The sequence below is a fragment of the Mugil cephalus genome, chromosome 20, assembly GCF_022458985.1.
Source record: "Mugil cephalus isolate CIBA_MC_2020 chromosome 20, CIBA_Mcephalus_1.1, whole genome shotgun sequence".
Taxonomy (NCBI): Eukaryota; Metazoa; Chordata; class Actinopteri; order Mugiliformes; family Mugilidae; genus Mugil; species Mugil cephalus.
This window is the reverse complement of record NC_061789.1, coordinates 1,647,431-1,670,587: the sequence shown is the minus strand read 5'-3', so window position 1 is coordinate 1,670,587 and position 23,157 is coordinate 1,647,431. Positions and strand designations below refer to the sequence as shown.

The following is a 23,157-nucleotide window of genomic DNA, read 5'->3' as shown; positions in this document are numbered from 1 at the left end:
AAATTACATTTGCGAGCCGAGGCTGCACTGATCGCATGCAAAGGTTTGGGGCTTTTGAGATGAGAGAGAATCCGTCTCTCCGGGTCCTGAGACGGTGTGTGGAGCTTTTTTAGAGTGGAAATATCAGGAAATCTGCGGTGCATTTAAACGTTCCTTCTCTCAGTACAATATGTCAAATAATTAACTGGTCAGACATAACTAATATTGTGCAGGTCTCCTTTATGGTGACTCAGCAGAGAACGGACATGGGCCCGTCTGAGGACGTTAAATGTTGTTAGTGGATCATCCCACAGATACTTGATGAGTTGACATACTTGGGAGGTCGACACCTTGTTTTTTTGTTCCTAAAGCATTTTTTCCTGCATGGATTGTCATTGCTATGGGGTGGGGAGGGGGGTGGGAAGGGGGGGCTGGTCTGGTCTAGGTGGGTGCTACATAAGGAACATCTACACCAATGAATTACAGGTCCGAAAGTTTTGCAGCAGAACATGGAATTGTCTGAAGATGGTTTAAAATATTATTCTCCTGTGTGGTCGTAATGTTATGGCTGATCGGTGTATAGCTGCCACCGGGGGGGGTCTGCTTAGTCTGTGGGTTAATATGAAGCTGAAGCCACTTAGCTATTTAGCTTAGCATTAGCGCAAAGTCTTGAAACACACGTAAACCGTTAGCTTCCTCTGTCTTTGGTCTTTGCTCTGATGCTAAGCTGATGCTAAGCTAAATAATTCCTTCAGAGCTCAGCTCACTTATTAATATATTGAATTGTCTTAAAATTACCGTAATTATTTGTGCATTAATATAATTATTATTGTTATTATTTTACCATTTTACCTCGTTTCACCCTGACGTCCATCAAAGCTCCAATTAGGTCAATTACCCCCCAGAGACGAGGCCGAGTGTGACAGCGAGTGTGATAACGATGGCAGCGAGGAGCAGAAAGGTCGAGGCCATTAGTGGTGGACAGCTGCTCCAGACAAATGTGACATGTTTGAGGACGGAGGAGAAGAAAAAAGACTTCAGCTCCGTCTGATGGAAACAAACTACACTGAAGTGTGTCTCATTATTTCAGTTTTCGCTCTAATCGTCTCTTATAACAGGCTGCGGTAAATTCAATAATCATCGGTAAATAGACGCTTTATTTGATGTCATTGGGCTAAATAACGGAAATACTTTTAATTTAACAGCATCACAAGCTACATCCTCCTGAAATTAGTTGAATTATTATTATCTTTATGATGCTGTTTCCTCGTAATTAAACAATAGAAAATCCACGAAGAAGAATTTACCGTATGATATTTTTATTAATTGCATGATTTCCAGAGTAAACATGAGTTAATGCAAATTAATCGCCTTTTTTATCTGTTCTAAATTTACCTTTAAAGAAATAATTATTCTCACGATTTTTAGATGTAGTGCAAATAATCATTTTAAGTCATGATGGAATATTTAGTCTTTTTTAATAAGAAGTAGGTTTGTCAGAAGATTAAAATATCGCGATTAATTGCATGATCTCTATAATTAATGCAAATAATCCATTTTTTTTTTTTTTTTTTCAAAATCTAACTGAGATATTTCACAGTTTTTTAAGCCATGAAGGTTATTTAGTGCAGGTATGATATTAGAATCAGCGTCGACCGTCTACTTGCGATTAATCGCGTAATTTCTGTAGTTAATGCAAATTAGTCACATTTATTTTATCTGTTTTAAGAAGTGAACACGTCATTATCTGCTTCTTTTTTTTTACCAGATTAGTGTCTTCTACTTTCTGGGGTTTTATTGAAAGATCGAGGATGAAAACGAGGAGCTTCAGAGTCTTCGTCTTGTTCGATAAAAGAGAGTTTAACTGATAAAGAAATGCATGACAGCACCACAACCCGGAGAATGGAGAATAATTTCATTTATTCTCAAATAACAGGATAAAAATGCTGCGATGACCGAAAAACATTACAGAATAGAAACCGCTCAAAGCTACAAAAACTCTTAATTCAGTCTAAAAACATTTCTCAATACTGGACATTTAATCTCACCAAAGCACAGGTCCCTTCAGATCTGATCGGAAAATGACTGAAGGAGACGTCGAACGGGGAAATCTCTCTCGTGTTTGGAGCAATAAAAACATTCAGTGAGCAGCCGGTCACAGTAACAACGATGGCTAATAAGTTACTCGTGTAGTTCACATTTAAATCATCAAGAGCGGGTGAATAATGGCGACGCTTAAGCCGAGCTCACTTTCATTTCAGAGTGTAAAAATATACATGATATAAGATGCACACATTTATATTTATATTTGTATTTATATATATACACATACATTATATGCACTTTAAAATATAGTTATTTCCAGTTTAAAGCCTTAAGTAAGTTTCCTAAAACAGGAGATTCGTGTTAGAAAGGATCAAATTTTGGAATCGTTTAAAAATACGTCGAAAAGGTTAAAGAGATAACGAACTAAAAACTGATTGTCACGCTGTTTTTTTTTTTTTTTTTTTTAAGTGTTAGAATAAATCTGAAGGATCAACTCCTTCGTTTTTCCACAAGCACCAAACTCTGGCCAGCAGGGACATTTCCAAACAGTTCTCCTTCATTGGCATCTGTCTTGTTAGTATAATATCTGCCTGACGATAACATGAGGAGTAATAATAAGACTATATTTTACAAAAAAAACAAAAAAAAGAAAGAAAGAAAGAGAAAGAAAACTGCTCTTCCTGCTGTCTCCTTGGAAGAACTGATGAGTGGAGCTTGGCTGCAGCGAGGTTTGTCTATAGGTTGCTGAAGAGTTCGTTTTTCTTGGTCCAGTCCATAGGGGGCGCTCTCTTGTTGGAGCGTTTCTGGTGGGCGAGCTCTTTGACCTGCTGCAGGCTCAGGTTGAGATTCGGGATCGTTTCTGTGATCAAACCCTGGAGACGGGAAAAAAAAAAGTATCAGAGAGAGTCTGTCCAACCAGGGGACGGAGCGTCTGATCTGTCCCTCTGTGCTGATTGGTTCTGAGCTGGTCACGTGTTTCATGGGCGCCATGTTGGATCCATCTAACCAATATTCACCCATAGAGAAGTGGTTAATAACAGAGAATAATGGATAAAGTTAAAATATCAAGTCAGAAACACGGAAACTCCACTGAAGTTAGCCTAGCCTTATGCTAGCCTTATGCTAGCCTCATGCTAGCCTTATGCTAGCTAGTTATCTAGACGAAAGGCTTACGAAAAATAGCAGCTAGCGTCATATATACTGTGAAACCCATGTGTTCACGTAGATAGATATTTGATAGTTAATTTACGCTATTTATTTCTGAGTATTTCTAATTTTTCTGAGTAATTTAAACTTTTAACGGTGATGGATGAACACGGAGGCTGAGGAGAAGATAAACACAGCTCCATGACTGATGAGGTGATTGGGCTACAAAGCATTTTACAGCTCATTTAAGATATTTAAAGGAAGTAGACGCTGGGATATTTAAGTGAGGACCTTTTACATATTAATAACATTTATAGGTTAATGGTGGACATTTATTTCAACGACCAGACTCTCTCTAAGGCAAAGCTTGTGGAGCCCCCCCTGGTGGCTGACTGTAGTATTGGGTCACATCATCGGTTAGCATTTTTTTTTTTTTCTACAGTCTATTATGAGACCACATCTCAAAAATCCCTGTAACATATAAATGTTAATCTGTTTATCTGCTCTGTTTAAAGACTAATAAGAAGATGCATTAAGGAGGTGGTATCTTCTTTGCACGGTTAATTGTAGAAACTGGGTCAGATTTATTTATGTATATGTCCTCTGCAATTAACTCATCGTGGGTTGGACGGGTTCACGGCCCCTAGGGAGCAGTTTAGGAGGTTTCATCTTATTTCTCAAGACATCTAAACTCCCAGTTAACATCCAGAAACACCCCGTCTCTATTTATTTAAGATTTCCTGCGTCGTACCTCTGGTGGGGTGTTGGTGGGAGTGGTCGTGAACGAGGCGTTGGACGAGGCGTTGGACGGAGAAGGACTGAGGGACACCTTCGAGTCTCTCTGGGCCTCGATGTCCGACCTGCCGTTCACCTGAGAACACAAACATCCTCAGCATCACTCTCAGGGAAACGTGCAACTCTCGTCCTCACCACCAGGAGGCAGCATTGGATCTTTAGATGAAGCTGCACCTTTGACTCAAAGTTTAAACCTTTTAAGTTAAAATCAGTGAAACAGAAGCACAAATAATTCTATAGAGAAAAAGGTTTGACTGATAAAGAGGCAAACTTAATGTATCCGGAGGCTTTTTGAGGATAATATCCAGAAAAAAGAAGCTGCTTTGTGTTGAAGTGTTGAAGTGCAGCTCATTATTTTTCTCTGCAGCAGTTTAAATGACTTGTAAAAGCCGCAGGATGTGAAACTTCCTGCAAAGCATCGCAGCAAACAAAGATTGAGTCGGCAAAAAACTGCAGCAGCCTGCTGTTAAGGTTTTTAACTCTCCAACCCCAATAAAAAATAAAAAAAAAAAAAAAAAAATCTTTCCTCCACCCGTCGTCTCAGCTCGTTACGCAACAATTCGCTGCTGCACATTCAGTCCCAGAGTTAACGGGAAGTCCGGCTTCACTTTGCATATTTGGCCAGAAGCCTGAGTGTTGTTAAAAAACTTGCACACACCAGAGTTCCTTTTAGTTCGTGTGTCTTAATCCAAGGTCGGGTGTTACATCAGCTCATTTACATAAAAGTGTGTTCAACATGAGGAGAAGGACGTCTGGTAATCGGAGAGGCTTTCGCTGTCGCCATGTTGAATTTCAACTAATTTTTGCATCTGAAGTTTGTAGGCGATTATTTTTTAAAGACTTTGTGATACGAAATATCTGGTCTTTGTCTTGTGAACATGCAGAAGAACCAGGTTTATTTAGACCAGAGGTAATAATGGGGACTTTAATCAAGTTAGTAGAAAAAACTTATTTGTTTCTGGTATTAAAAGCAAACTTTAAATTCTTCTTTATCTTCTTGATGCTGCAGCAGTTTTACTTCAAACATTTGATCTAAATGCCTGATTTTTTTTAACTAACTAACGTACGATCCATGAGCTCGGACAGAGATAAAGCTCCAGTCGTTTCCTTATATTCTCCCACGCTTTAATTTAAATGTCGTCTGGTGTTGAGTCTTACCTTCTCCTCCGTTCCTCCGTTAACCACCGGCTCGGGCAGAGGACCTGTGGACAGATCAGAAAGGAGTCAGACATCGTCCTCTCTGCCTCCATCATGAGTCTCTCTGCAGCTCCACTTTCCTCCCACCCACACCTGCTCCGTTACATAGCTCAGCATCTATTATTCACGCGTGGATCATCTCCTCATGAGTCCCTCTACCTCCGATAAATCCTCCCTTCTTACCTTCCATCCCTCCGTTCTAAAAAGTCTAAGTTTAAATTATTATTATCACAGCGGCTCCTTCAGAGTCAGATCTGAGACTCTGGACCTCAGGTTTCAGCTGCGTGACTCTTGAGACGAGTCTCTCCACGACCTAATGCGTCTGCAGCTCCGGGCTGAGAGGCCACTTGGAGATCGAGCTCCTTGGAAACCAAACAAAGAGGAGGAGGTGGAGGAGAAGCAGCGAGCGTTGACGTGGAGGAGTCGGCGTGGGCAGGTGCCCTCCGAGTGGGCAGCAGTGCAGGCAGTTACCTGGGAAACACCTCGCTGGAATCTCACCCCCGTGGAGTGGTTTTTTATTTTTAATCCTGCAGGTCAGCGAAGTGGACTCGCTCGAGGACCGTGAGCTTCGGTCTGAACGCTTCTCACATGAAATGGCTAAAAAGAGCTGAGCTGGAGTCGTGCAGGTCGTAGTGAATCCTGAAGATGTTTCATCCTCGTAGCTGCTTCTTCAGTTTCCTCCTCGGATGAAACATTTTCAGTAAAACCTGAGAGAAAGTCCAGCTGCTCTCGTTTCAGCCTGAGGTTATACCTGGATGACCTCTCTTGTTTATTCCCATCGTTGGCATGGCAACAGAGGAGACAAGAAGCTTGAGGAACAGATTCTGGCCCTTTTTGGAACAGATGTGCAAGAATTATTCATCTACAACTAGAAGTGCATCTCAGAGCTTGAGAGTCTTATTTTTTTTGTAAAGAAATAATTACTATTGTTAAATATTTGTACACGTCGCTTCTTCCAATAACTAAAGAGCTTCTCCTCCTCCTCCTTCTCCTCCTCCTCCTCCTCCTCCTCCTCTGTTGCCATGCCAACGGAGCCCAGCATCAGGTTTATATATGAGAGGTCTCTTGTTGCAGAGAGAGAAAGCACTCGAGTGTTTAAACGTGTCCTGAGAGGAAGCTGAAGCAGATAGATCACAGACTGTGCTACGGCGCCCCCTGCAGGCTGTGGCAGGAACAACGAGCTAAACTGAGCTTGTAGCTTTTAGAGACTTTCTGCACAAGAAATGAGGATTTTGGACCTCGTCTACTCTAAAACCCCTCCCTGCAGGGCATGGATGTCATGTGAGGGGGGGGCGGGGAGTGTGTCGGTGTCTGAAGTCCAGAGAAAAGCGAATAAACTGCAGAGTGAACTGTTTGACGTTCTCACCGGTCAGGTGCTCGGTGGTGGGGGTCACTCGGCACCTCTTGAAGAAGGCGTCCGTCTCGGGGTCCACGACCAGCATCCGGGTCTCGTTGCCGCCGGCTTTAATGATGGCGACCACGTCCGAGTGCGTCTTCCCCTCCACCGACACACTGTTCACCTAAAAAGAGGAGGACGCAGGCTTTAACCTTGACAGTTACACACTGTTGTGTCTTTTTTCTTTGTTCCCACACAGTTTTTATCAGGTTTTCTCTTCTTCTTTTTTTTTTTTTTCCTGTTATCACTGTGTCTGCCTCGATGGCAGGAAATCCTGCACAAATTCCCCGTCTACTACGAGTCCTAAACTCTCACGTCTACATCTTACTACGACAGCTGCATTTTTTACTCTCCTTTTTGCGAGACCAGCTGAGAGATCTGATATAAAACCTCCATGGGAAAGCATGTGAGAAATGTGTAGAAGGGCGTGAGTGTGTGTTTAGGTCACAGGGTGGACCGGCGAGTCTAAGCTGGTCCTCCAGAGGAAGCAGGACAATAGCAGCCCCGGCCAGTAACAGCACTAACAATGGCTGTCGGTTCCTTACAAAGCCCGGCTCCTCGGTGGGTGGTGTAAATGTCGGGGGCCCACTCAGGGACTGGAGACCCCTCCAGACTCTCACACAGCCCATTTAATACCTCTTTTCTTATTCATTTCTTATTATTTCTGTTCTCTTGGAGTTAGAGATAATAAAACCACACAGCGAGTTCTTGTACTCGCTGCACTTTTTTAGTTTTAGTTCATATATTTTGTGCAGATCTGATTACGTGAAGGAGGAGTTGGTGCTGAGCTCCCCGGGCGGATTAATAAAGACCCCACAGAGAGGCTTCATATTCTTTTTTTGTTTTGTTTTAAGTTAAGACTCATGTGACACTATGTCTGGATTTAATTATGGGGCGAGTGGACTGAACTGGACCTGGTCCTAAAACCAACCAGAGACAAATATTTTTATGTTTTTGCTTTGTAGCACTTTGTAATATTGATTTGAAAAGTATTATTATTATTATTATTTGTAGTGGTAGTAGTATCACAACGTTAAGCCCCGCCCTAATGATCTGATTGGCTCAGCAGGTCTTTGCTGAAACAGAATCAGTTCCAGTCTCATACCTTTGAGATTATTCTAGAGAATAGTCTCGACAGTATTTAGTTATTGTGATGCACCTTTGCAAAAATAAGACCCTATAATCATATTACAAGTGCAATTAGGAGAAATTAAATATTTTGAGTAATTTGCGATTAATCGCACGTTCGCTGTGGACAATCACCACTAATTGCAATTTAATATTTTGTCCATCACAACATTAAGCCCCAAATGATCTGATAATAAATCTACTTTATAATTCAGAAGAACATCAGACAAACCTGGACACAAAGCTTTGATGGATCAGTTCCAGATCAACTTTCCTCCATAAACACGTTGTGTTTGGCTTCCAGGTTTGTACTGAGGTTATTCTGCAAACTATTCTGGTCAGTGTTTGTCATTTTGTTGGATTTGTTGGATCCACGTAAAAAAAACAAAAATAAATCCCTTCAAGGTAAATTTGTAGCTGATAAAAAAAATTAGATTAATTTGCAATTAATCGCGATTAATCACGATTGAAATTGATTACACACCAAACCATCATTGTCTATTTTTATCCAAAAAGTTGTTTGTACCGCAAAGTAATCAGGTCACGATATCAGCATGGATGTTTTTGTTGAAAGGACTCAGTGAAACAAGATTAAATAATCACCACATGACTCTACGTGGTGTCACACGGAGAGAGTCTTTGAAGTACCTGCACTATCCTGTCCTTGGGCTGAAGTCCAGCCCTCTCTGCTGGGGAGTCCTCATCCACGGCTCTGATGTACTGGCCCGGCCGAGCCCGCTCGCTGTGCAGGTTGAAGCCATATCCGTTTGGGCCTCGCTGGATCACGCAGAGACGTGGTCGCAGTTGGGGGCACACCTCCTGGAAGGCAAAACCGGGGTCAGTGAGCCGTTAATGCGGCGGCGGCGGCGGCGAACAGGGCGACGCCGAAAAAAAGGTTTTACCTCCACCATGGGTGTCTGCTCGGCGAGGACAAGAGGCACAAAGATTACAGAGAGCTCCAGTGAGTCGTTAACCATGAATATGAAGCCGAGGTTGAACATGCAGGTGGCTGCTGCATGCTGATGTGTTGTGCATCGTGTTTTTAACAATCGGGAGCGAAACCCTGCGGGCGTTGGGGAGCCCACGTGACTCCCGAGTCCTCGCCAGGAAGGAAGGGGGTCTCTAAGGCAAGTGATTGGAAGGTTTTAGGAGAATTCGGGGAGGGGTGGATGGGGGGGTCTCTGAGGAAGGGGCCGGTTCCGGAGTGGTCCGCGGCCCAAGGAGGACAATGGAAGCTGGGCGTCGACCCCTGACCGCCTCCCCTCACCCCGTCCCTGCTCGGGGATGGCAGGAAGAGTTAGGGCTGTATTGTCATCCCGGAAAAAACTCCCAGGACCTCCCATCCGCTGCGTGGATGAGGCACTTTCTTTATTTAGCCGGAGGGTCTTTAATGGCTCCGGCATCAAAGGGTCACATCAGCAAACTGAGGAGTCGGGATTAACTTTGTCACCGTGACCAAACTTGACCCGACACATCCCTCCCCAGCACAGCGCCGCGTGCCCCCACCCTCGGTCAACTGAAGACAATGAACGCGCTCTATAAATACACAAATTAGTCACTTGACAGAACCCCACCCTATTGATTAACGGACACTTCACTGTATTACATAAGATGGTGACTCTAAGACAACACCTCCCACCGCGCCTCCGTCTGCTGGGCAGCTTTGACAGATGAGCAGCACGGATGAGATAAGCAATCATAACAATAAATCACATGCAAACTGTTTGGGAAATCCTTAACCACACATTATGTGTCCAGGAAAGAATCATGTGACGTGCCAACAGTGGAACTTTTTGTTTATCAGTGCAGATCGTCTGTGACCACTTTAGGAACATGTTTACTTTTTAGTGCATAAAGAAACGTGGTGAACCTTCGATTGAACCGTGTCTGCTGCACTTCATAGTTTTTGCTTCTTTGCACCAGATGAAAGAAAAGTCACAGCAACGCCAGACTTTCTTGTTCTTGCACAATCGTTCTGTATTAATTTGCAAAAATGTCCTGCACACTTCTGCGAATGTGAAGGCAGCTTTGTCCTCATCAGCGATGCCGGTTGACCGTGCCCGTCCGTGAAGAGCCTGCAGAGTGCGCTGAACATGTATGCTAATCAGACGTGCTCCCTGTAAGAGCCCTACAGATGCACTTTCATCATACTGATGACTGATTATCCACAGGCTCTCTTAACGAGTCATTTAAATGTAAAAGATGTCATCAGGAGCAGAGGGTAAACAGGGAACTTGCTGCAGGTCTGAATTAGTGGTTTCTTTAATCCGGGCCTTTCCGTCGCCTCGGAGTCTTAAATTAACCAGCTTCTACAGAAAGCAGTAGCTCTGCCCTTAAAAAGCAGATGTGACACGCTGCAGCCTTGGCATCGGGCTGAGCATCGAACTGGCAGCGACAACAGAGCAGGGTTTGTGTCTGAGAAGAGGAGCGGAGGGACGAGGAATCTCCACACGTTTCTGAAATCCGTGGAATCTGCTGAGCAGACGAGACGCATGCAGGAGGGGAACTGAAACGAGAGCAGCTGTCAAATGGCAGCTCTTCAGAGAGAATCTGACGGTCGGATGCAGATACGCTCAAAAGACAGAACGTTCAGGGGACGCTGTGTGAAGTAGCAACTGATATCAGCACCGGACGGTGTTATCTGTGGAATGACGGCATTGATTTGCGCTCAGCCGTGGCCTGAGGAGCTTTCACATTCCTCCTCTGGCATCTTATTTGCTTAGATGGACTTTAAAGTGTGCAGCTTGTTTTTGATTTCCAAAGGGAACAAGCGATAGAGCTGAAACCAACCAGAGCCTTTAATGCAATCAGTGACGGAAACAGACACGATACAAGACGTTTTTAGTTGCAGCTCGTTGATGCAGGAAGTATTTAGGTTCTGACTTCACATCTATCTTTGGCTCCAACAATATTTCTCACGGAGAAACCTTCTCTCCTCGAGGTGAAAACCTCTCTCTTTCTTTCTGTTATGCAAACTTTCCCACTGAGGAGGAAATGTTGCACAGGAAGCATTAGCACATCTTTCCTCTGCGCTGGCTCAACTTTTGTTAACGAGAAAGAGACAAGCAAACCAATATTAAAGACCTTAGAACGATAAAAACTACACAGCACCTTTGAACAGGGAGTCATTTTTGGAAAAAATGATGTCCTCATGCGTGGACACCGGGATTATTTTATATACTATTATCAATATAAATATTACATCAATAAATAAAATATAAAACGGTTCATTTTCATGTCTGAACATGGATGTGCAAAAGCAGAATTGCAAATAATGATAGTCCCAACGTCCTCAATCGAGTATTTGCTAATTAGCAAAGTTATAGCTCGTTACTATTAATAAACATAAATAAACAAGTTTCAACTGTGAGTTTTTGTATCATGGTTTTACACCAACTAGTATCTAGTTATGAGGATGAGAAGCTGCCACAAACCTAAAACTTAAACTTAACGTCCCCATATGAGGACGCCGGGTCTCAGGAGGTTAAAGTAGAGTGTCTTTGCATAGAAGTAACGCAAATGCATTTCTACAGATAAGTTTCAGAGTATCTTACAAGATTAGGGTTGGGTTAGGGTCAGGATTGGGTTAGAGTCAGGATTGGGCTAGGGTTGGTCTAGGGTCAGGATTGGGCTAGGGTTTGGTTAAGGTTAGGGTCAGGATTGGGTTAGGGTCAGGATTGGGTTAGGGTCAGGGTTGGGTTAGGATTGGGTTAGGGTCAGGACTGAGTTAGGGTCAGGATTGGGTTAGAGTCAGGATTGGATTGGGGTCAGGATTGGGTTAGGGTCAGGATTGGGGTCAGGATTGAGTTAGGGTCAGGATTGGGTTAGGGTTAGGATCAGGATTGGGTCAGGGTTGGGTTAGGGTCAGGATTGGATTGGGGTCAGGATTGGGTTAGGGTCAGGATTGGGGTCAGGATTGAGTTAGGGTTGGTTTAGGGTCAGGATTGGGTTAGGACCAGGATTGGGTTAGGGTTGGGTTAGGGTCAGGATTGGATTGGGGTCAGGATTGGGTCAGGACTGAGTTAGGGTCAGGACTGAGTTAGGGTCAAGATTGAGTCAGGGTCAGGGTCTAGTCAGGGTCAGGGTTGAGTTAGGGTCAGGATTAGGCTAGGGTTGGGTTAAGGTTAGGGTCAGGATTGGGTCAGGGTTGGGTTAGGGTCAGGACTGAGTTAGGGTCAGGGTTGGGTTAGGGTCAGGGTTGGGTTAGGGTCAGGGTTGGGGTAGGATTGAGTTAGAGTTGGGTTACCGTCAGGGTTGGGCTTGGGTTGGGTTACTGTAAAGTGGTTGCACACCCTTAAGTAACACTGGCCGGTCTAAATAAAGCGAAACCACTTCTCCCATGCACCAAAAAAAAAAAGAATTGCATAACATTTGTTTTGCACCTCAGTGCAAACAGCTTTCCACTCGGCATCTCTCAGGAGACTAATGTGTGAGAGTAGTTTCTACCTCAGCGGTAAACACGGGTCCGTCCTGAATACCAAGCAGTCTGCAACAATCAGAGGTCCCATTTTAATATTCCTAAAACACGCTTCGCCCTCCCACAGACCCCCCCCACCTCTGCAGCCCTGCACTGTTTCCCTCCTTAGACCCGACTCGACTCCTGTTCAAGACCCGATTCTGCTTCTTCCTCAGGAAGCCGTGAAAACCGGGAGATAAGACACAGGCTGCACCGAAACTCACAGGAAGACACGTTGCCTTAAAATGCTCTAGTTAAATGTTCCACAAAAATATGGTGAGTTACTACCGTGATTCATCGTTATCAGGTCGTCTCCAGAAAAAGCTGCAGCGCGAGCGTTGAATTATCGAGGAAGATTCATTTATTCGGTCGTAGACTTTATTGTCCCCTTGGGGAAATTCTTCTTCATGGCGCCGTCTCCATTCCACAAAGACCACCACAGCTCATTGGACACAGCGCAAAACACATGAGAGACACGAAGACAAAACCGTCTTTAACATTTAGTGAGGCTTTTTGTTAAGGGCAGCAGGTATCAGGCTTTTTTGTGAAGCCTTACATGCTTTGCATCTTCTCCCTGAAGGGAGCGAGGTGGAGTTATTGAGATCTGGTGGATTATTCTGGAAGCTGTGCTGGTCATGAGTCTTGTTTTTAACAGATGGCAGGTGGAACAGTGCAGGAGTAAGGGCTGAATCATGCTTTTATACGGCAGCAGCAGGAGGAGGAGGAGGAGGAGGAGATGGGGTCAACGTAGCTTCAGTTCTCTGTAAAAATCAAGGATTATAAATCTGCAGACGAGGCCCTTAAAGACCTCATCACCTCCTGGTTCCTAGATGTTCTGTGTTCAGCTGCTCATCCAAGCAGAGAACTGAAGAAGATACTTGTTTCTTTGGATACATGTTCTTAGAGTTTGGTATGTACAACCAAAAATTTGGCAAATTTTAAATGCCAGGTGTGAGCAGAGGTACTTGGCTCAGGAGAACTGACTGTGAGAAAAAGCTTCGGCCTCAGAGCTGCTTCATATTTTCCTCTCTCTCCGCCAGCGGTTTGACGTCCAGCTCCAGGCCAGAGAAACAAAGAATCACACACACACACACACACAAAGACCATTTTCTTCTTCTTCTTTTATCCAAACAGCTGCTTTCACCTGAAAGCGTCCTGGGAACCATCGAGTGGCGCTGTCACACTCAGCTGAGCCCTGAATGCACACATGTCATCTAAAGCAGTCCCGCTGTGCACCTCCTCCTCCTCCTGATATAAAGGGAGGCGGTGGGGAGGCCCACGGCCTCTTTGATCAGCGCGGTCGAACCCGCCACCGGAGCGACGCGCCGCCAGGAACCGAGTCCTTGTGACTGTCAGGTGTAGTTTTTTGGAGATTAACCGCCTCAAGGTCAGATTTATAAATGTTTGATGGAGGAACCTTTTCAACCACAGCACGACTCCCTGTCCTCCCAGGCTGGATGGCGAGGGGGTAAGGGAGGGGTAAGGGAGGGGAGAGGAGGGGAGGTGTTGGGTTTCAAACCGGACCATTGAACCAGCTGCAAAGCAAGCAGAAAGAGGTAGGGGGGTGGGGGGGGACAAAGCTCCCTACTGTCCCCCACCTCTATGAGAGGATGGGACGAAGTGGTTCTACAAAAGACAGCGAAGGAAGGTTCCCGTTACAGCAGAGTCTTTAGGGGGAAGGTCTGAATGGGAAGTCAGTTACCAGAAATCTCTAAAGGCTCATCCGCTCTGCAGCCTTTTTTTTTTTTTTTGAAATCATGATTGCATTCGATCACCTTAAGTTTTATCTCCTCCTCCAGTCTTCCTGTCGATGACCCTTCCCCCCCCCTCCTCCTGCAGACCTGCACCAGTTCCTGAAAGACTCTGCTCTGCACCGAAAAACAAAAAGATTATCTACATTTCTTTGAATCGTTTTCCAGGTGCATAAAAAAGGCAAATTCTCAGCTCTGCCACAGACAAAGGAGGCTTTAAAAGAATCCTCCCTCCCGCCCACCGGACACGACTCGGCAAACTTAAACTTAAATGTCACTTACACGTGGTCTGACATTTACCTGACTCCCCCAGAAAGAAACGTTAGCCCCTGGTTCCTCCTCCTACAAACCACCTACTCAGACGCCTCCTCTGTGCTCTGGGCCGCAGGCAAAACAGTTGATGCACATTTATTAACCAGACTGAAACTGAACACAGGCCAAAAAGTTTTTAGTGATGAAACAGAAACAGGCCGACCGTGCTTTTCTTTGCATCTCCTGCTTTTCTCTCTCTCTCTCTCTCCTCATTAGTTTCACCTGTGTCAGTCCATGTGTTCACTTTGCACAACTTCAATCATCTTACATGTCGTGTGCACGTCTCTTTAAAGTAGTTAAATGAAACAACTGAGCTCAATTCAAAAGACAGAAAGAAGAGGAAAGACGTTGGTAAGTGGAGCAGATAATTAGCTTTAGGAATAAATAGCATTCACTGTTACACAGGATAAGATCCCAGTGCAACTGAAAACCAACCAGCAGGCAGCTACCAGCTAGCAACCACAACCAGCTAACTAGCCTAGCTACCGGCAGGAGGCAGCAACCGGTAAATAGCTCATAAAATAACTTGCGCTAGCATCACATTATTTAGTTTGTTGGTCTCTTTGGTGCCGCTGCAACTCGGGCAGCGTTGACAGCAACATTTAACACCCTGTGGTCCAGCTTTGCTGCCGTTAGCTTAGCATGGAGTCTGGAAGATGGTGAATGAGCTAAAGTGGCTAACACAGTGTTTGACTTGGGAATGTCTTCAGCATGTAGCATGTAGGACACTAAAGATGTCCAGTTAACTAAAAAGAACCAAAATATGCCTGATGTCTGACATTAGACGTGAAAAAAGGAGATTTTTTATTTATTTTTTTGGTTTGAGTCCCAGTGGACTCTAGAACCACCTCAGCATGAGGGCAATAAAATGGGAAAGGCATCAGAAGACACACCTGGGGGCATTATTGCATTATTGAAGCTACTGAGTGAGGAATTTAATGAAGGTTTAATACATCAGGGCTGTTATTTATCATCACTGTGATTCATCATGTGAGTGTGAATCTAAAACGACGATCGGAAGGCGTCAAACGTGATGTCATGAATTTAATTAGTACGACATGTTCAGGGACTCCCGTGGTGTGATGGGAGGGAGGGGAGGGGAGGGAGGGGGTGAGTCTATTTCAGGGTCATTTCCAGCCTGGTCTGGGTGCGGCGCTCCGGCTCATTGTCCGGCGAAAGTCTTGGACAGAATGGGGTGGGAAGTGGAATGTGGCATTGTAGGTTCTCAGAGCGGCGTCCCCGTGGGACCATAACGCCTCCCCCCCCCCACTGCCTCCCCCCTCCCTCCTCACCCCCTCCTCACCCACCGCCCACGCGCTAAAGCTTCAGGTTCCACCCCTGACCTGCAGGGACAGAGCATCTGTTGTTCGGTGTTCGCAGAGGGAAAGCGTCGTGACGACGCATCATCGATTATTTATTATGATCGATACAACGACGCTCTGTTCTCCCGGGACGCGGCGGACGTGCACGTCCAAAAAAAAGTTCCAACAAGGGAGGATGTGTTGGCACCGAGAAACCTGAGTTAAGGGTTCAAGACCTGCAGCGGCGTCGAGGCCTCGGACCTTCGGCGGGACGCCCTCTCATTTCCTGTTCCGTCTCATTCTCTTACACTTTCCACGACTCTTTTTTGTTTTTTGGTCAAACACGTCATTATGACTTGTGCGTGACTGCGCCGTCGTGTCATTGTGTGATAGTGTTGATTCACTCCCACAGGACTCGCACATAAAACAACATCCCAGAGGAATGAGGCAGGGTGGCGACTCACTGGAAGTCAAAATGAAGGCGTATCAAACCAAAGGCTTTTAATTTGAAACTGAAATTAATCAACTGCTGAGAACCACTTTATAAAAATAGATTTTTATTCTTTTTTTATTGCGTGGGATTTGGTTTTTGTCGACTTGAAAACTGAACCAACTTAGAACAAAAACAAATGTTGGGTTTCTAGCAGACACGTCTATGAATGGTTCTTTAGTTATATTCATCGTACACAGGATTAAAACTGACTTAAAAATAATAAACCTGTGTCATGTGTGTTGCAGGTGGAAACAGAAGTTTGTTCCTGTTTGAACCCAACTCTCCACGACCTTAAGGAACCGAGGACCAAGCATCCTGGTGCCATTTCCTCCCCAGGTAAGAGAAAATCTGTCCCCGTCCATGTTTTCTGGTTCTGATGTGTCTGATGTAGGAGCTTTAGGTCAGAGGTCAGAGGTCAGCGTGGACCCCCTAACTGGTCTACAGCCACACAGCCTCAAACTAAACAAACTGAGAACCAGCATCAACTTCAGCTCGTCTGCTGGGTCAGAACCACACGGGTCAAATCATCACTAGTTTAGTCCAGTAGATGTTTCACCTTCACTTGGTCGTGGAGGCAGCAAATAACGTCTCACGTTAGCATTCGTCTGTTAGCATTCGTTAGCTCAGTATGAGGTTCAGTGTGTTGCTCAAAGACACTTCTGGGGATTGAACCTCTAACCTCTCTCCCTACAGTCGCCTCTATTGTCTCCCACAAGAACCAGATCATCATCCATCATGTTCTGCTCCTTCAGGTCAGAATAAATCACCTCTATTAGCTGCATTTAATGCAAAACACCAACCAACACTGCACCTACATCCACAGTTATCACAACGGATCATTAAAGAACACTTATTTTTACACGTGCATATCCTACATTAGATTTGGATTTTTACACCTATTGTGAATTTTATTCGAACACAGTTACTTTTTTCCCCCTCAACAAATACAAATACCGTGGTGCAAAGCATCCTAGTGGACAATATCTTTGGCGTTCTCCATAAAGGTTGGTCCACAGCAAAAACATTTACTTGTACAAAGGCTGTAGCACATATCCCAGGTCTATGCGTTGCAAAAAGAAGAGGAGTTCAGTCTGTAATCCTTGGAGATGCATGAGTGTATATTAACCCAGCCACCCAACAAGGGTCAATATCTGATGCAGCAGCAACGTCTCAAACCACAGGCTCCGTATTTGTCTTTTCCAGACACTGAAAAATCCAGCTTTAAACGTGCAACATTTATACGGTTTCACACAAAATCGTACGTTGTGTAAACGTGGCCTTAACTTTTCAGTTAGAGGTGCAGTTTGGGTTCGTCCCCCTCGGGTCCATGGCTTTAATGCCTTTAGTGCCGCCCACTGCACTGTCTCTCAAATCCTCCCACTTCATTATTCACAATCAAACTTTATTTATCCCCGAGGGGAAGTTTAGGAGCAAAGAGCAGAAATACACAAAGGTGGGTGTGCGTCGTTGCATTGTTGGACCTGCAGCCAGTGACAATATGAGTGACTGGAGGTAATAAAGCAAAGAGGTATCTACAAAGAGTCGAGATGAATAGGAGTTAATATGAAATAAAAAGCAGATTTAGTTCAGCAGTAAATAACGTGAAGCACGGATTAAACTGAAGAATGACTTCGTGATATTGCACCACAAGAAAAGTTCTTCCTGTTTCCCGTCATGAAACGCTTAGAAACACACTAATCTCTCTGTGTTGATACGCGGCTCACGTCCAGACGTCACAATGATTCACGCAAACACAATAAAAAAACACAATAACCTGCACTTCAATGGACAAACAACACCTGGAGCTGTCAACAATAGCTTCAAGGACGAGAACCTGGCGAACGCAGCGGACGATCAACTTTATTCACGTATATATTTATATTTATACGTAGCTGATATTTATTCACAGTCCTGCTTCATGTCTCCTTCGCGAGCCAAGACGATGAGGTGAGAGATTCTTCCTCCAGCAACAACAAAGACAGGAAGCCAGAACAAAAACGTCCTGGAGTTGGATGGTTAGCGAAGGTGCGGCTGCTGCCGCCGCTCGCACAGAAACATGACGTCTGTTCTATTAACGGACAGTTTCATCCTGGAGGCAAAAACCTCATGAGTTTCACCAAGACATGATCTCACAGAGGACGTGACTGACCTGGATGGAAGGCGTAAGGTTTTCATCGAGAAATGTGCACGCATTATGCAATTACACCGATCAGCCACAACATTACGACCACTGACAGGATGGGTGTTACTTAGACGTCCACATGGCACCTCCACTACACAGCTATGACACTCCTTGCAGGATGCAGCCTGGCACAGGCACAAAAACGCTTTAGGAACAAACATTCAACACCCTCAGAAGGTCGTCCTCTGATGAAAGAAGACCTGCACAATATTAGGAAGGAGCTCATAATGGGCACGACAACAATAATATTCTCCAGAATATCCTCAAACTTTCAGGCCTGAAAACGTCCCCAGACAGAAGGAGTTTAATGAATTTACAGAAGAACAAGAAGCTCCGTAATGAAATCTGTTCTCTGATTCTGCTACAACACGTATCCTGTATCCACCAGGAGAGGACGTGACAGTTTAAATGATTTTTTCACCGTCTGGGCTCAGACCAGATGAACAAACCGTGACCAGACGACACAAACGAAAAGAGAATCCAGGCTCCGAGGGCCGTAAAACCGCAGCGGAGAGCAAACAAATCCAGACAAATGTTCCCACGCAACAGCCCCGGGATGATTTATTCGGGGTAAACATGTGCTGTCGAAGAACCAGTCTTTCAAGGACCGGAGGCTCTGTAATGAGCAGGTTTTATGTGAACGTGCAGATTAGAGGAGAAACCAGCGACACCGACGTCTCTTCTCGTAGTTTTACGTGGTTTGCGAGCGGCTGCAGGATCATCATCGCACATTTAGAAACACTTTCCTACGCAACAACGTCTCTCATCTCCCTCCGCTCTGTAATTAGCAGCCGGGAAAATCAAGGAGGAGGACTCCCAAAAAAAAAACACACACACAACGCGTTTTAAAATTAGGTTTTTCTAAAAACGACCAGAGCTGAGGACGATAGGAAATATCTGCTACCAGGATAATTCCTCTAAGTCCGACAGGCTCCTAAAAATCTACTATAACCTGTTACAGTCGTACGTTAAATAAGGAAAAATTAGGAAAAATATTGACAGAAAAAGTCATGCACCTCCTTTTATTGCTCAATTTGTCCAATAAATTATCAACGTCATCTGATTTACACAATAACTCATGACCGAGTTTGTCTTTGTGACATGTTTTTGTCTTTTTTACAGATTATTTTGCACAATAATCTGACATTTTACACTAATTACCTCAGAGTCTGGCAATTATATTCACAATTTTATAGCATTTTTCTGCCCACACTGTTTACAGGAACTGTCAGAGTTCTGCATATTCTCGTATATTTTGTACATTATTTCATATTTGATACTGTCCTTTATTGTTTTTGTGGATATATTTCGTGCCTGACCAGGTAATTTCCCATATTTTGGGATAAATATGTCTCACATATACTGTATACAACGTGTATTTTAAGCTGCATTTAAAATTTCTCGGTGAATATGTGGAATATTACAATATATCACAATAATGTTTCGTACTGCACCAACAACCCTAATGTTAAAGCTTAAAACATCTTATTTCAGGTTATCGCTGGACGGTTTGACCAAAAATCTATATCACAATATTTTTCAAAATTCTGACGGTATCACAGAATTATTTTTCATGCAGTATCTTCACTAATGATGGACTTAATATTAGTCTTAATATCGTCGTCATGTTGGTGCAAATGGTAAAAAAGCAAAACGGCAACAAGCGGAGACAGAGAGTTAGCTTCAAATGCTCGAATGCAAAAAAAAGGACGACGCCCATTTTCCTATTGGTGGAAAAATGAATCCCATCGACCAATCAGGACATGATGTGTCAATGGTTGCTAAGGAACAAGTGATGCTATATTCAGTCTGTGGAGCAACTGCAGCCAAAGAGACATTAGACTTTTAAATATTATTACTTTTTATTACTGAGAGTTTTGTAAATGTTCTAAATACAAACATGCATGTTTCATTTTAATGGAAATTGAAAAGTGTTGTTTGCTAAATTTGTCCATAAGCTTTTGAAATTTACATTCTACGTTCTAAAAATGGTTCGTTAAACATGTTTGTGGCTTTCACTGAGAAAAATCTAACTTTTTCCTACTCAGATTTTATGGCTTTAGTCTGTTTTTTGGTCCAATGTGTTGATACGGTTTGTCAAAATGAAAAGGCAGGAGAAACGCTTTTAAGATGAAATATAAAGGTCGATTATACTGTGGACTCCAGAGGGTTCGTATTAAACTTTATCTCTAGAAACGTACATGTCTTCAGTCTAAAAACACTCGTGTGCAGACGTCTGCAGCTTCTCTGAGGCTCGACAGATTTACTCGTTTTATAAAACCCACTGCAGCGTATTTTAAGTCAATTTAAAAGCCTTTTCTCGTAGTTTTTTGCTCTCAGACAGAGAAAGCGTGAGGCAGCTTGTCCAGAGTAAAGATTTTACTGCCTGGTAAACACGCGCTCGACCTTTGGAGCCGACCCGACTCTTTCTGTGTGTTTTGTTCCACGGTGACGACAGTCGCTGTTATTCCTCTCTGACCTTCGTCACCGCTCATCTGTTTTTTCTTTTCCTGCCTCCATCCTCACACACACACACACACACACACACACACACACACACACCCACACCCATATATACCATAAGTGCAGCCATGGCAACCACAAGAGAGGCTCCTCAGCTTCCGGAGAAGGCGTCTCTCTCCAAACTCTCTTTTGTGTCTCTTCAAAGATGAAGGACGTCAGCGCGGCTGCTGAAACAACAATGTGTGTGTTTTCCAAGGCTTTGCAGTGTAAGTGTGTGTGTGTGTGTGTGTGTGTGTTGTGGCCGACAGGACTCCTCGGGCACAGGAATGCCGGACAGGATGTAGGGAGAAAATTCCAGAAACGGCAGATGCAAAACACGCGCTGCCTCTGAACGCAGCACGGAGACACTAAACTCCGTCCCCGGAGTCTAATTTCCACTCCGTCTCTGCAGCGTCTCGTCCCTCGGCCCCCGACAAACGTGGCTCCGCACAAACGAGCGATTCCCAGCGGGGGCCTCGCTGCCGTTCACCTACTGCTCTGTTTTCTTTTGAAAACCGTCAGAATAAAGCTGCACGGAGGGTTTGGTTCCCCTGTGAACCACGGCGCCCTCCGTTAGTCTGTGGAGAACATCGACGACCAAACGAGAAGTAGAAACATGATTGATGCTCAATCAGCCAAAGACAAATACTTGATATTTAAGCATCACATCTATCTGTTCTTCTTCAGGAAGAACTTTAATCAACCCGAGGCCTCAGGAGAAGCTCCAAGAAGAACATAAACATGGCACCAGAAGACGCCATCTTGGATCTTAACCAGCTCAAAGTGACACCACGTTGACCTCCCATCGTTTCAATGTCCACGTGTGATTCAATCAGTTTAAATGAGGCCATAATGTCTCTGAGTTTAGAACAAACGAACTAAAACAACGACACAGAAGACGCCATCTTGGCTCTTACAGAGAGATGCTCGTTCCATCTAATATTTAACCAGAAAACAGAATCCGCTCTCACATCTGACACGTGAGGAGCTCGTTTGAATGTAAACTGAGCGGTTTGTGGTTCAATCAGGTTTTCGCAGTCCCTGCAGACTGGGGACACTGAGGACACTGAGGACGAGACACGCGGGGAGAAAGGGACGGGTTTCTGAGTTTAGGAAATTGCATAAAACGTGCTCTGTGTTTAAGCAGAAGACACCATTTAAGCGTCCGCTGAGCGGTTTGTGGTGGAGACGCATCCAGGACGCTGCAGACTGAAGTAATGTTTAACAGACTCACATAAAAAAAGAGTGAAAACAAATCATTCACACGCATTCTTTCAGCGGAGGAACTATTTCCTGTTGTTGTTGTTGTTGTTGTGATCATGGAGGGATTCAGGGGGACTGATGGGGGTCCTGGTCCAGACTGAACCGGGTCTACCCCGCTCCCAGACGCCTCTTCTCTGGAGGAAAACTCTAAAAACAACTGAAAGTTTCGAACTGCGCTTGAACTCACCTTCTCAGAGTTGATGCTCAGCTTCTTCTGGACGTGTCCGTGGATTTCTCCGTTAGTCTCCGGGACCGGCGTGGACTCCCTGGGTGTCTCCTCCTCCTCCTCCTCCTGCTGCTCCTTCTGCTCCTGCTCCTGTTGCTGTTCCTCCTGTTGCTCCTGCTCCTGCTGCACCTCCTCCACCTCCTCCACCTCTGCGCGCCGCTCATGCGTGTTTTCTGTGCCATTCACCTCCGTGTCCTCCTCCTCCTCCACCACCTCCTTCTTCATCACCACCACCTCCTCCTCCTCTAACACCTCCTCCTCCTCCTCCTCGTCGAAAGGTAGCGGGACTCCGTCGGTCACGTACTCCTTCAGACACTTCATGTTGTGTTTCTTCAGCAGCTGCTCCGTGTCCGGGTCCACCACCACGAGCTCCAGCCGCCCCACGGTGGCGCGTATCCGGGACACGACCTGCTGGTGGCTCTCGTTCTCCACGTCCTCCCCGTTCACGAACACCAGCCGGTCTCCGGCGCACAGCCCCGAGGTCTCGGCGGGGCTGTCGGGCTCCACTAGCCGGATAAACTGGCCCGTCTTACCTTTCTCCCCGTGGAGGTGGAACCCGTAGCCGTTGTCCCCCTTCTCCAGCGTGCACAGCCGGGGGCGCAGATACTGGCTCTTGCTCGGCATGTTCGCCTCAACAGCAGCAACCTGTTTGCAAAACCTCGATCGCGGGGAAGAAATGACCAGAAGAAAGAGAAGGTTCTCTCCTCAGGATGCTGCCGAGGAGGAGCGTGTGTTGCGTTCGAAGACAGCCCCCCTCGGTCCGTCCTAACTCTGGGATCTGATCCTCACACCTGATGTTGTGCGTACTCCTCCGGGAGGCTCCTGTGCGCACTGATGGGTCTGGGACGGAGGCGGGCTGGACTCTGGCTGCGGGCGCTGCCTCCCGCACAAGTGGAGCAGCGGCTCAGGAAGAGGGAGGTGCGTTCACTGCACGGAACCAAGCAGAGCAGAGAAGAATGGAGGAGTGGATAAAAGTCCTGTAGA

The 23,157-nt window shown here is 45.1% G+C and overlaps 1 protein-coding gene across 1 annotated transcript; it reads right to left on the bottom strand.

Annotated features, from left to right (window-relative positions):
- Nucleotides 1–1,876: 1,876 nt before the first annotated feature.
- On the bottom strand, nt 1,877–23,092 carry slc9a3r1b (SLC9A3 regulator 1b). The gene is made up of 6 exons (XM_047572583.1): nt 22,135–23,092; nt 8,336–8,506; nt 6,530–6,683; nt 5,125–5,168; nt 3,923–4,042; nt 1,877–2,897 (listed from the first exon to the last, which is right to left on the bottom strand). Exons 1-6 carry the CDS (start codon nt 22,795–22,797, stop codon nt 2,760–2,762), a joined length of 1,290 nt encoding a protein of 429 aa, XP_047428539.1. The 5' UTR covers nt 22,798–23,092; the 3' UTR covers nt 1,877–2,759.
- Between the last annotated feature and the right edge of the window lie 65 nt (nt 23,093–23,157).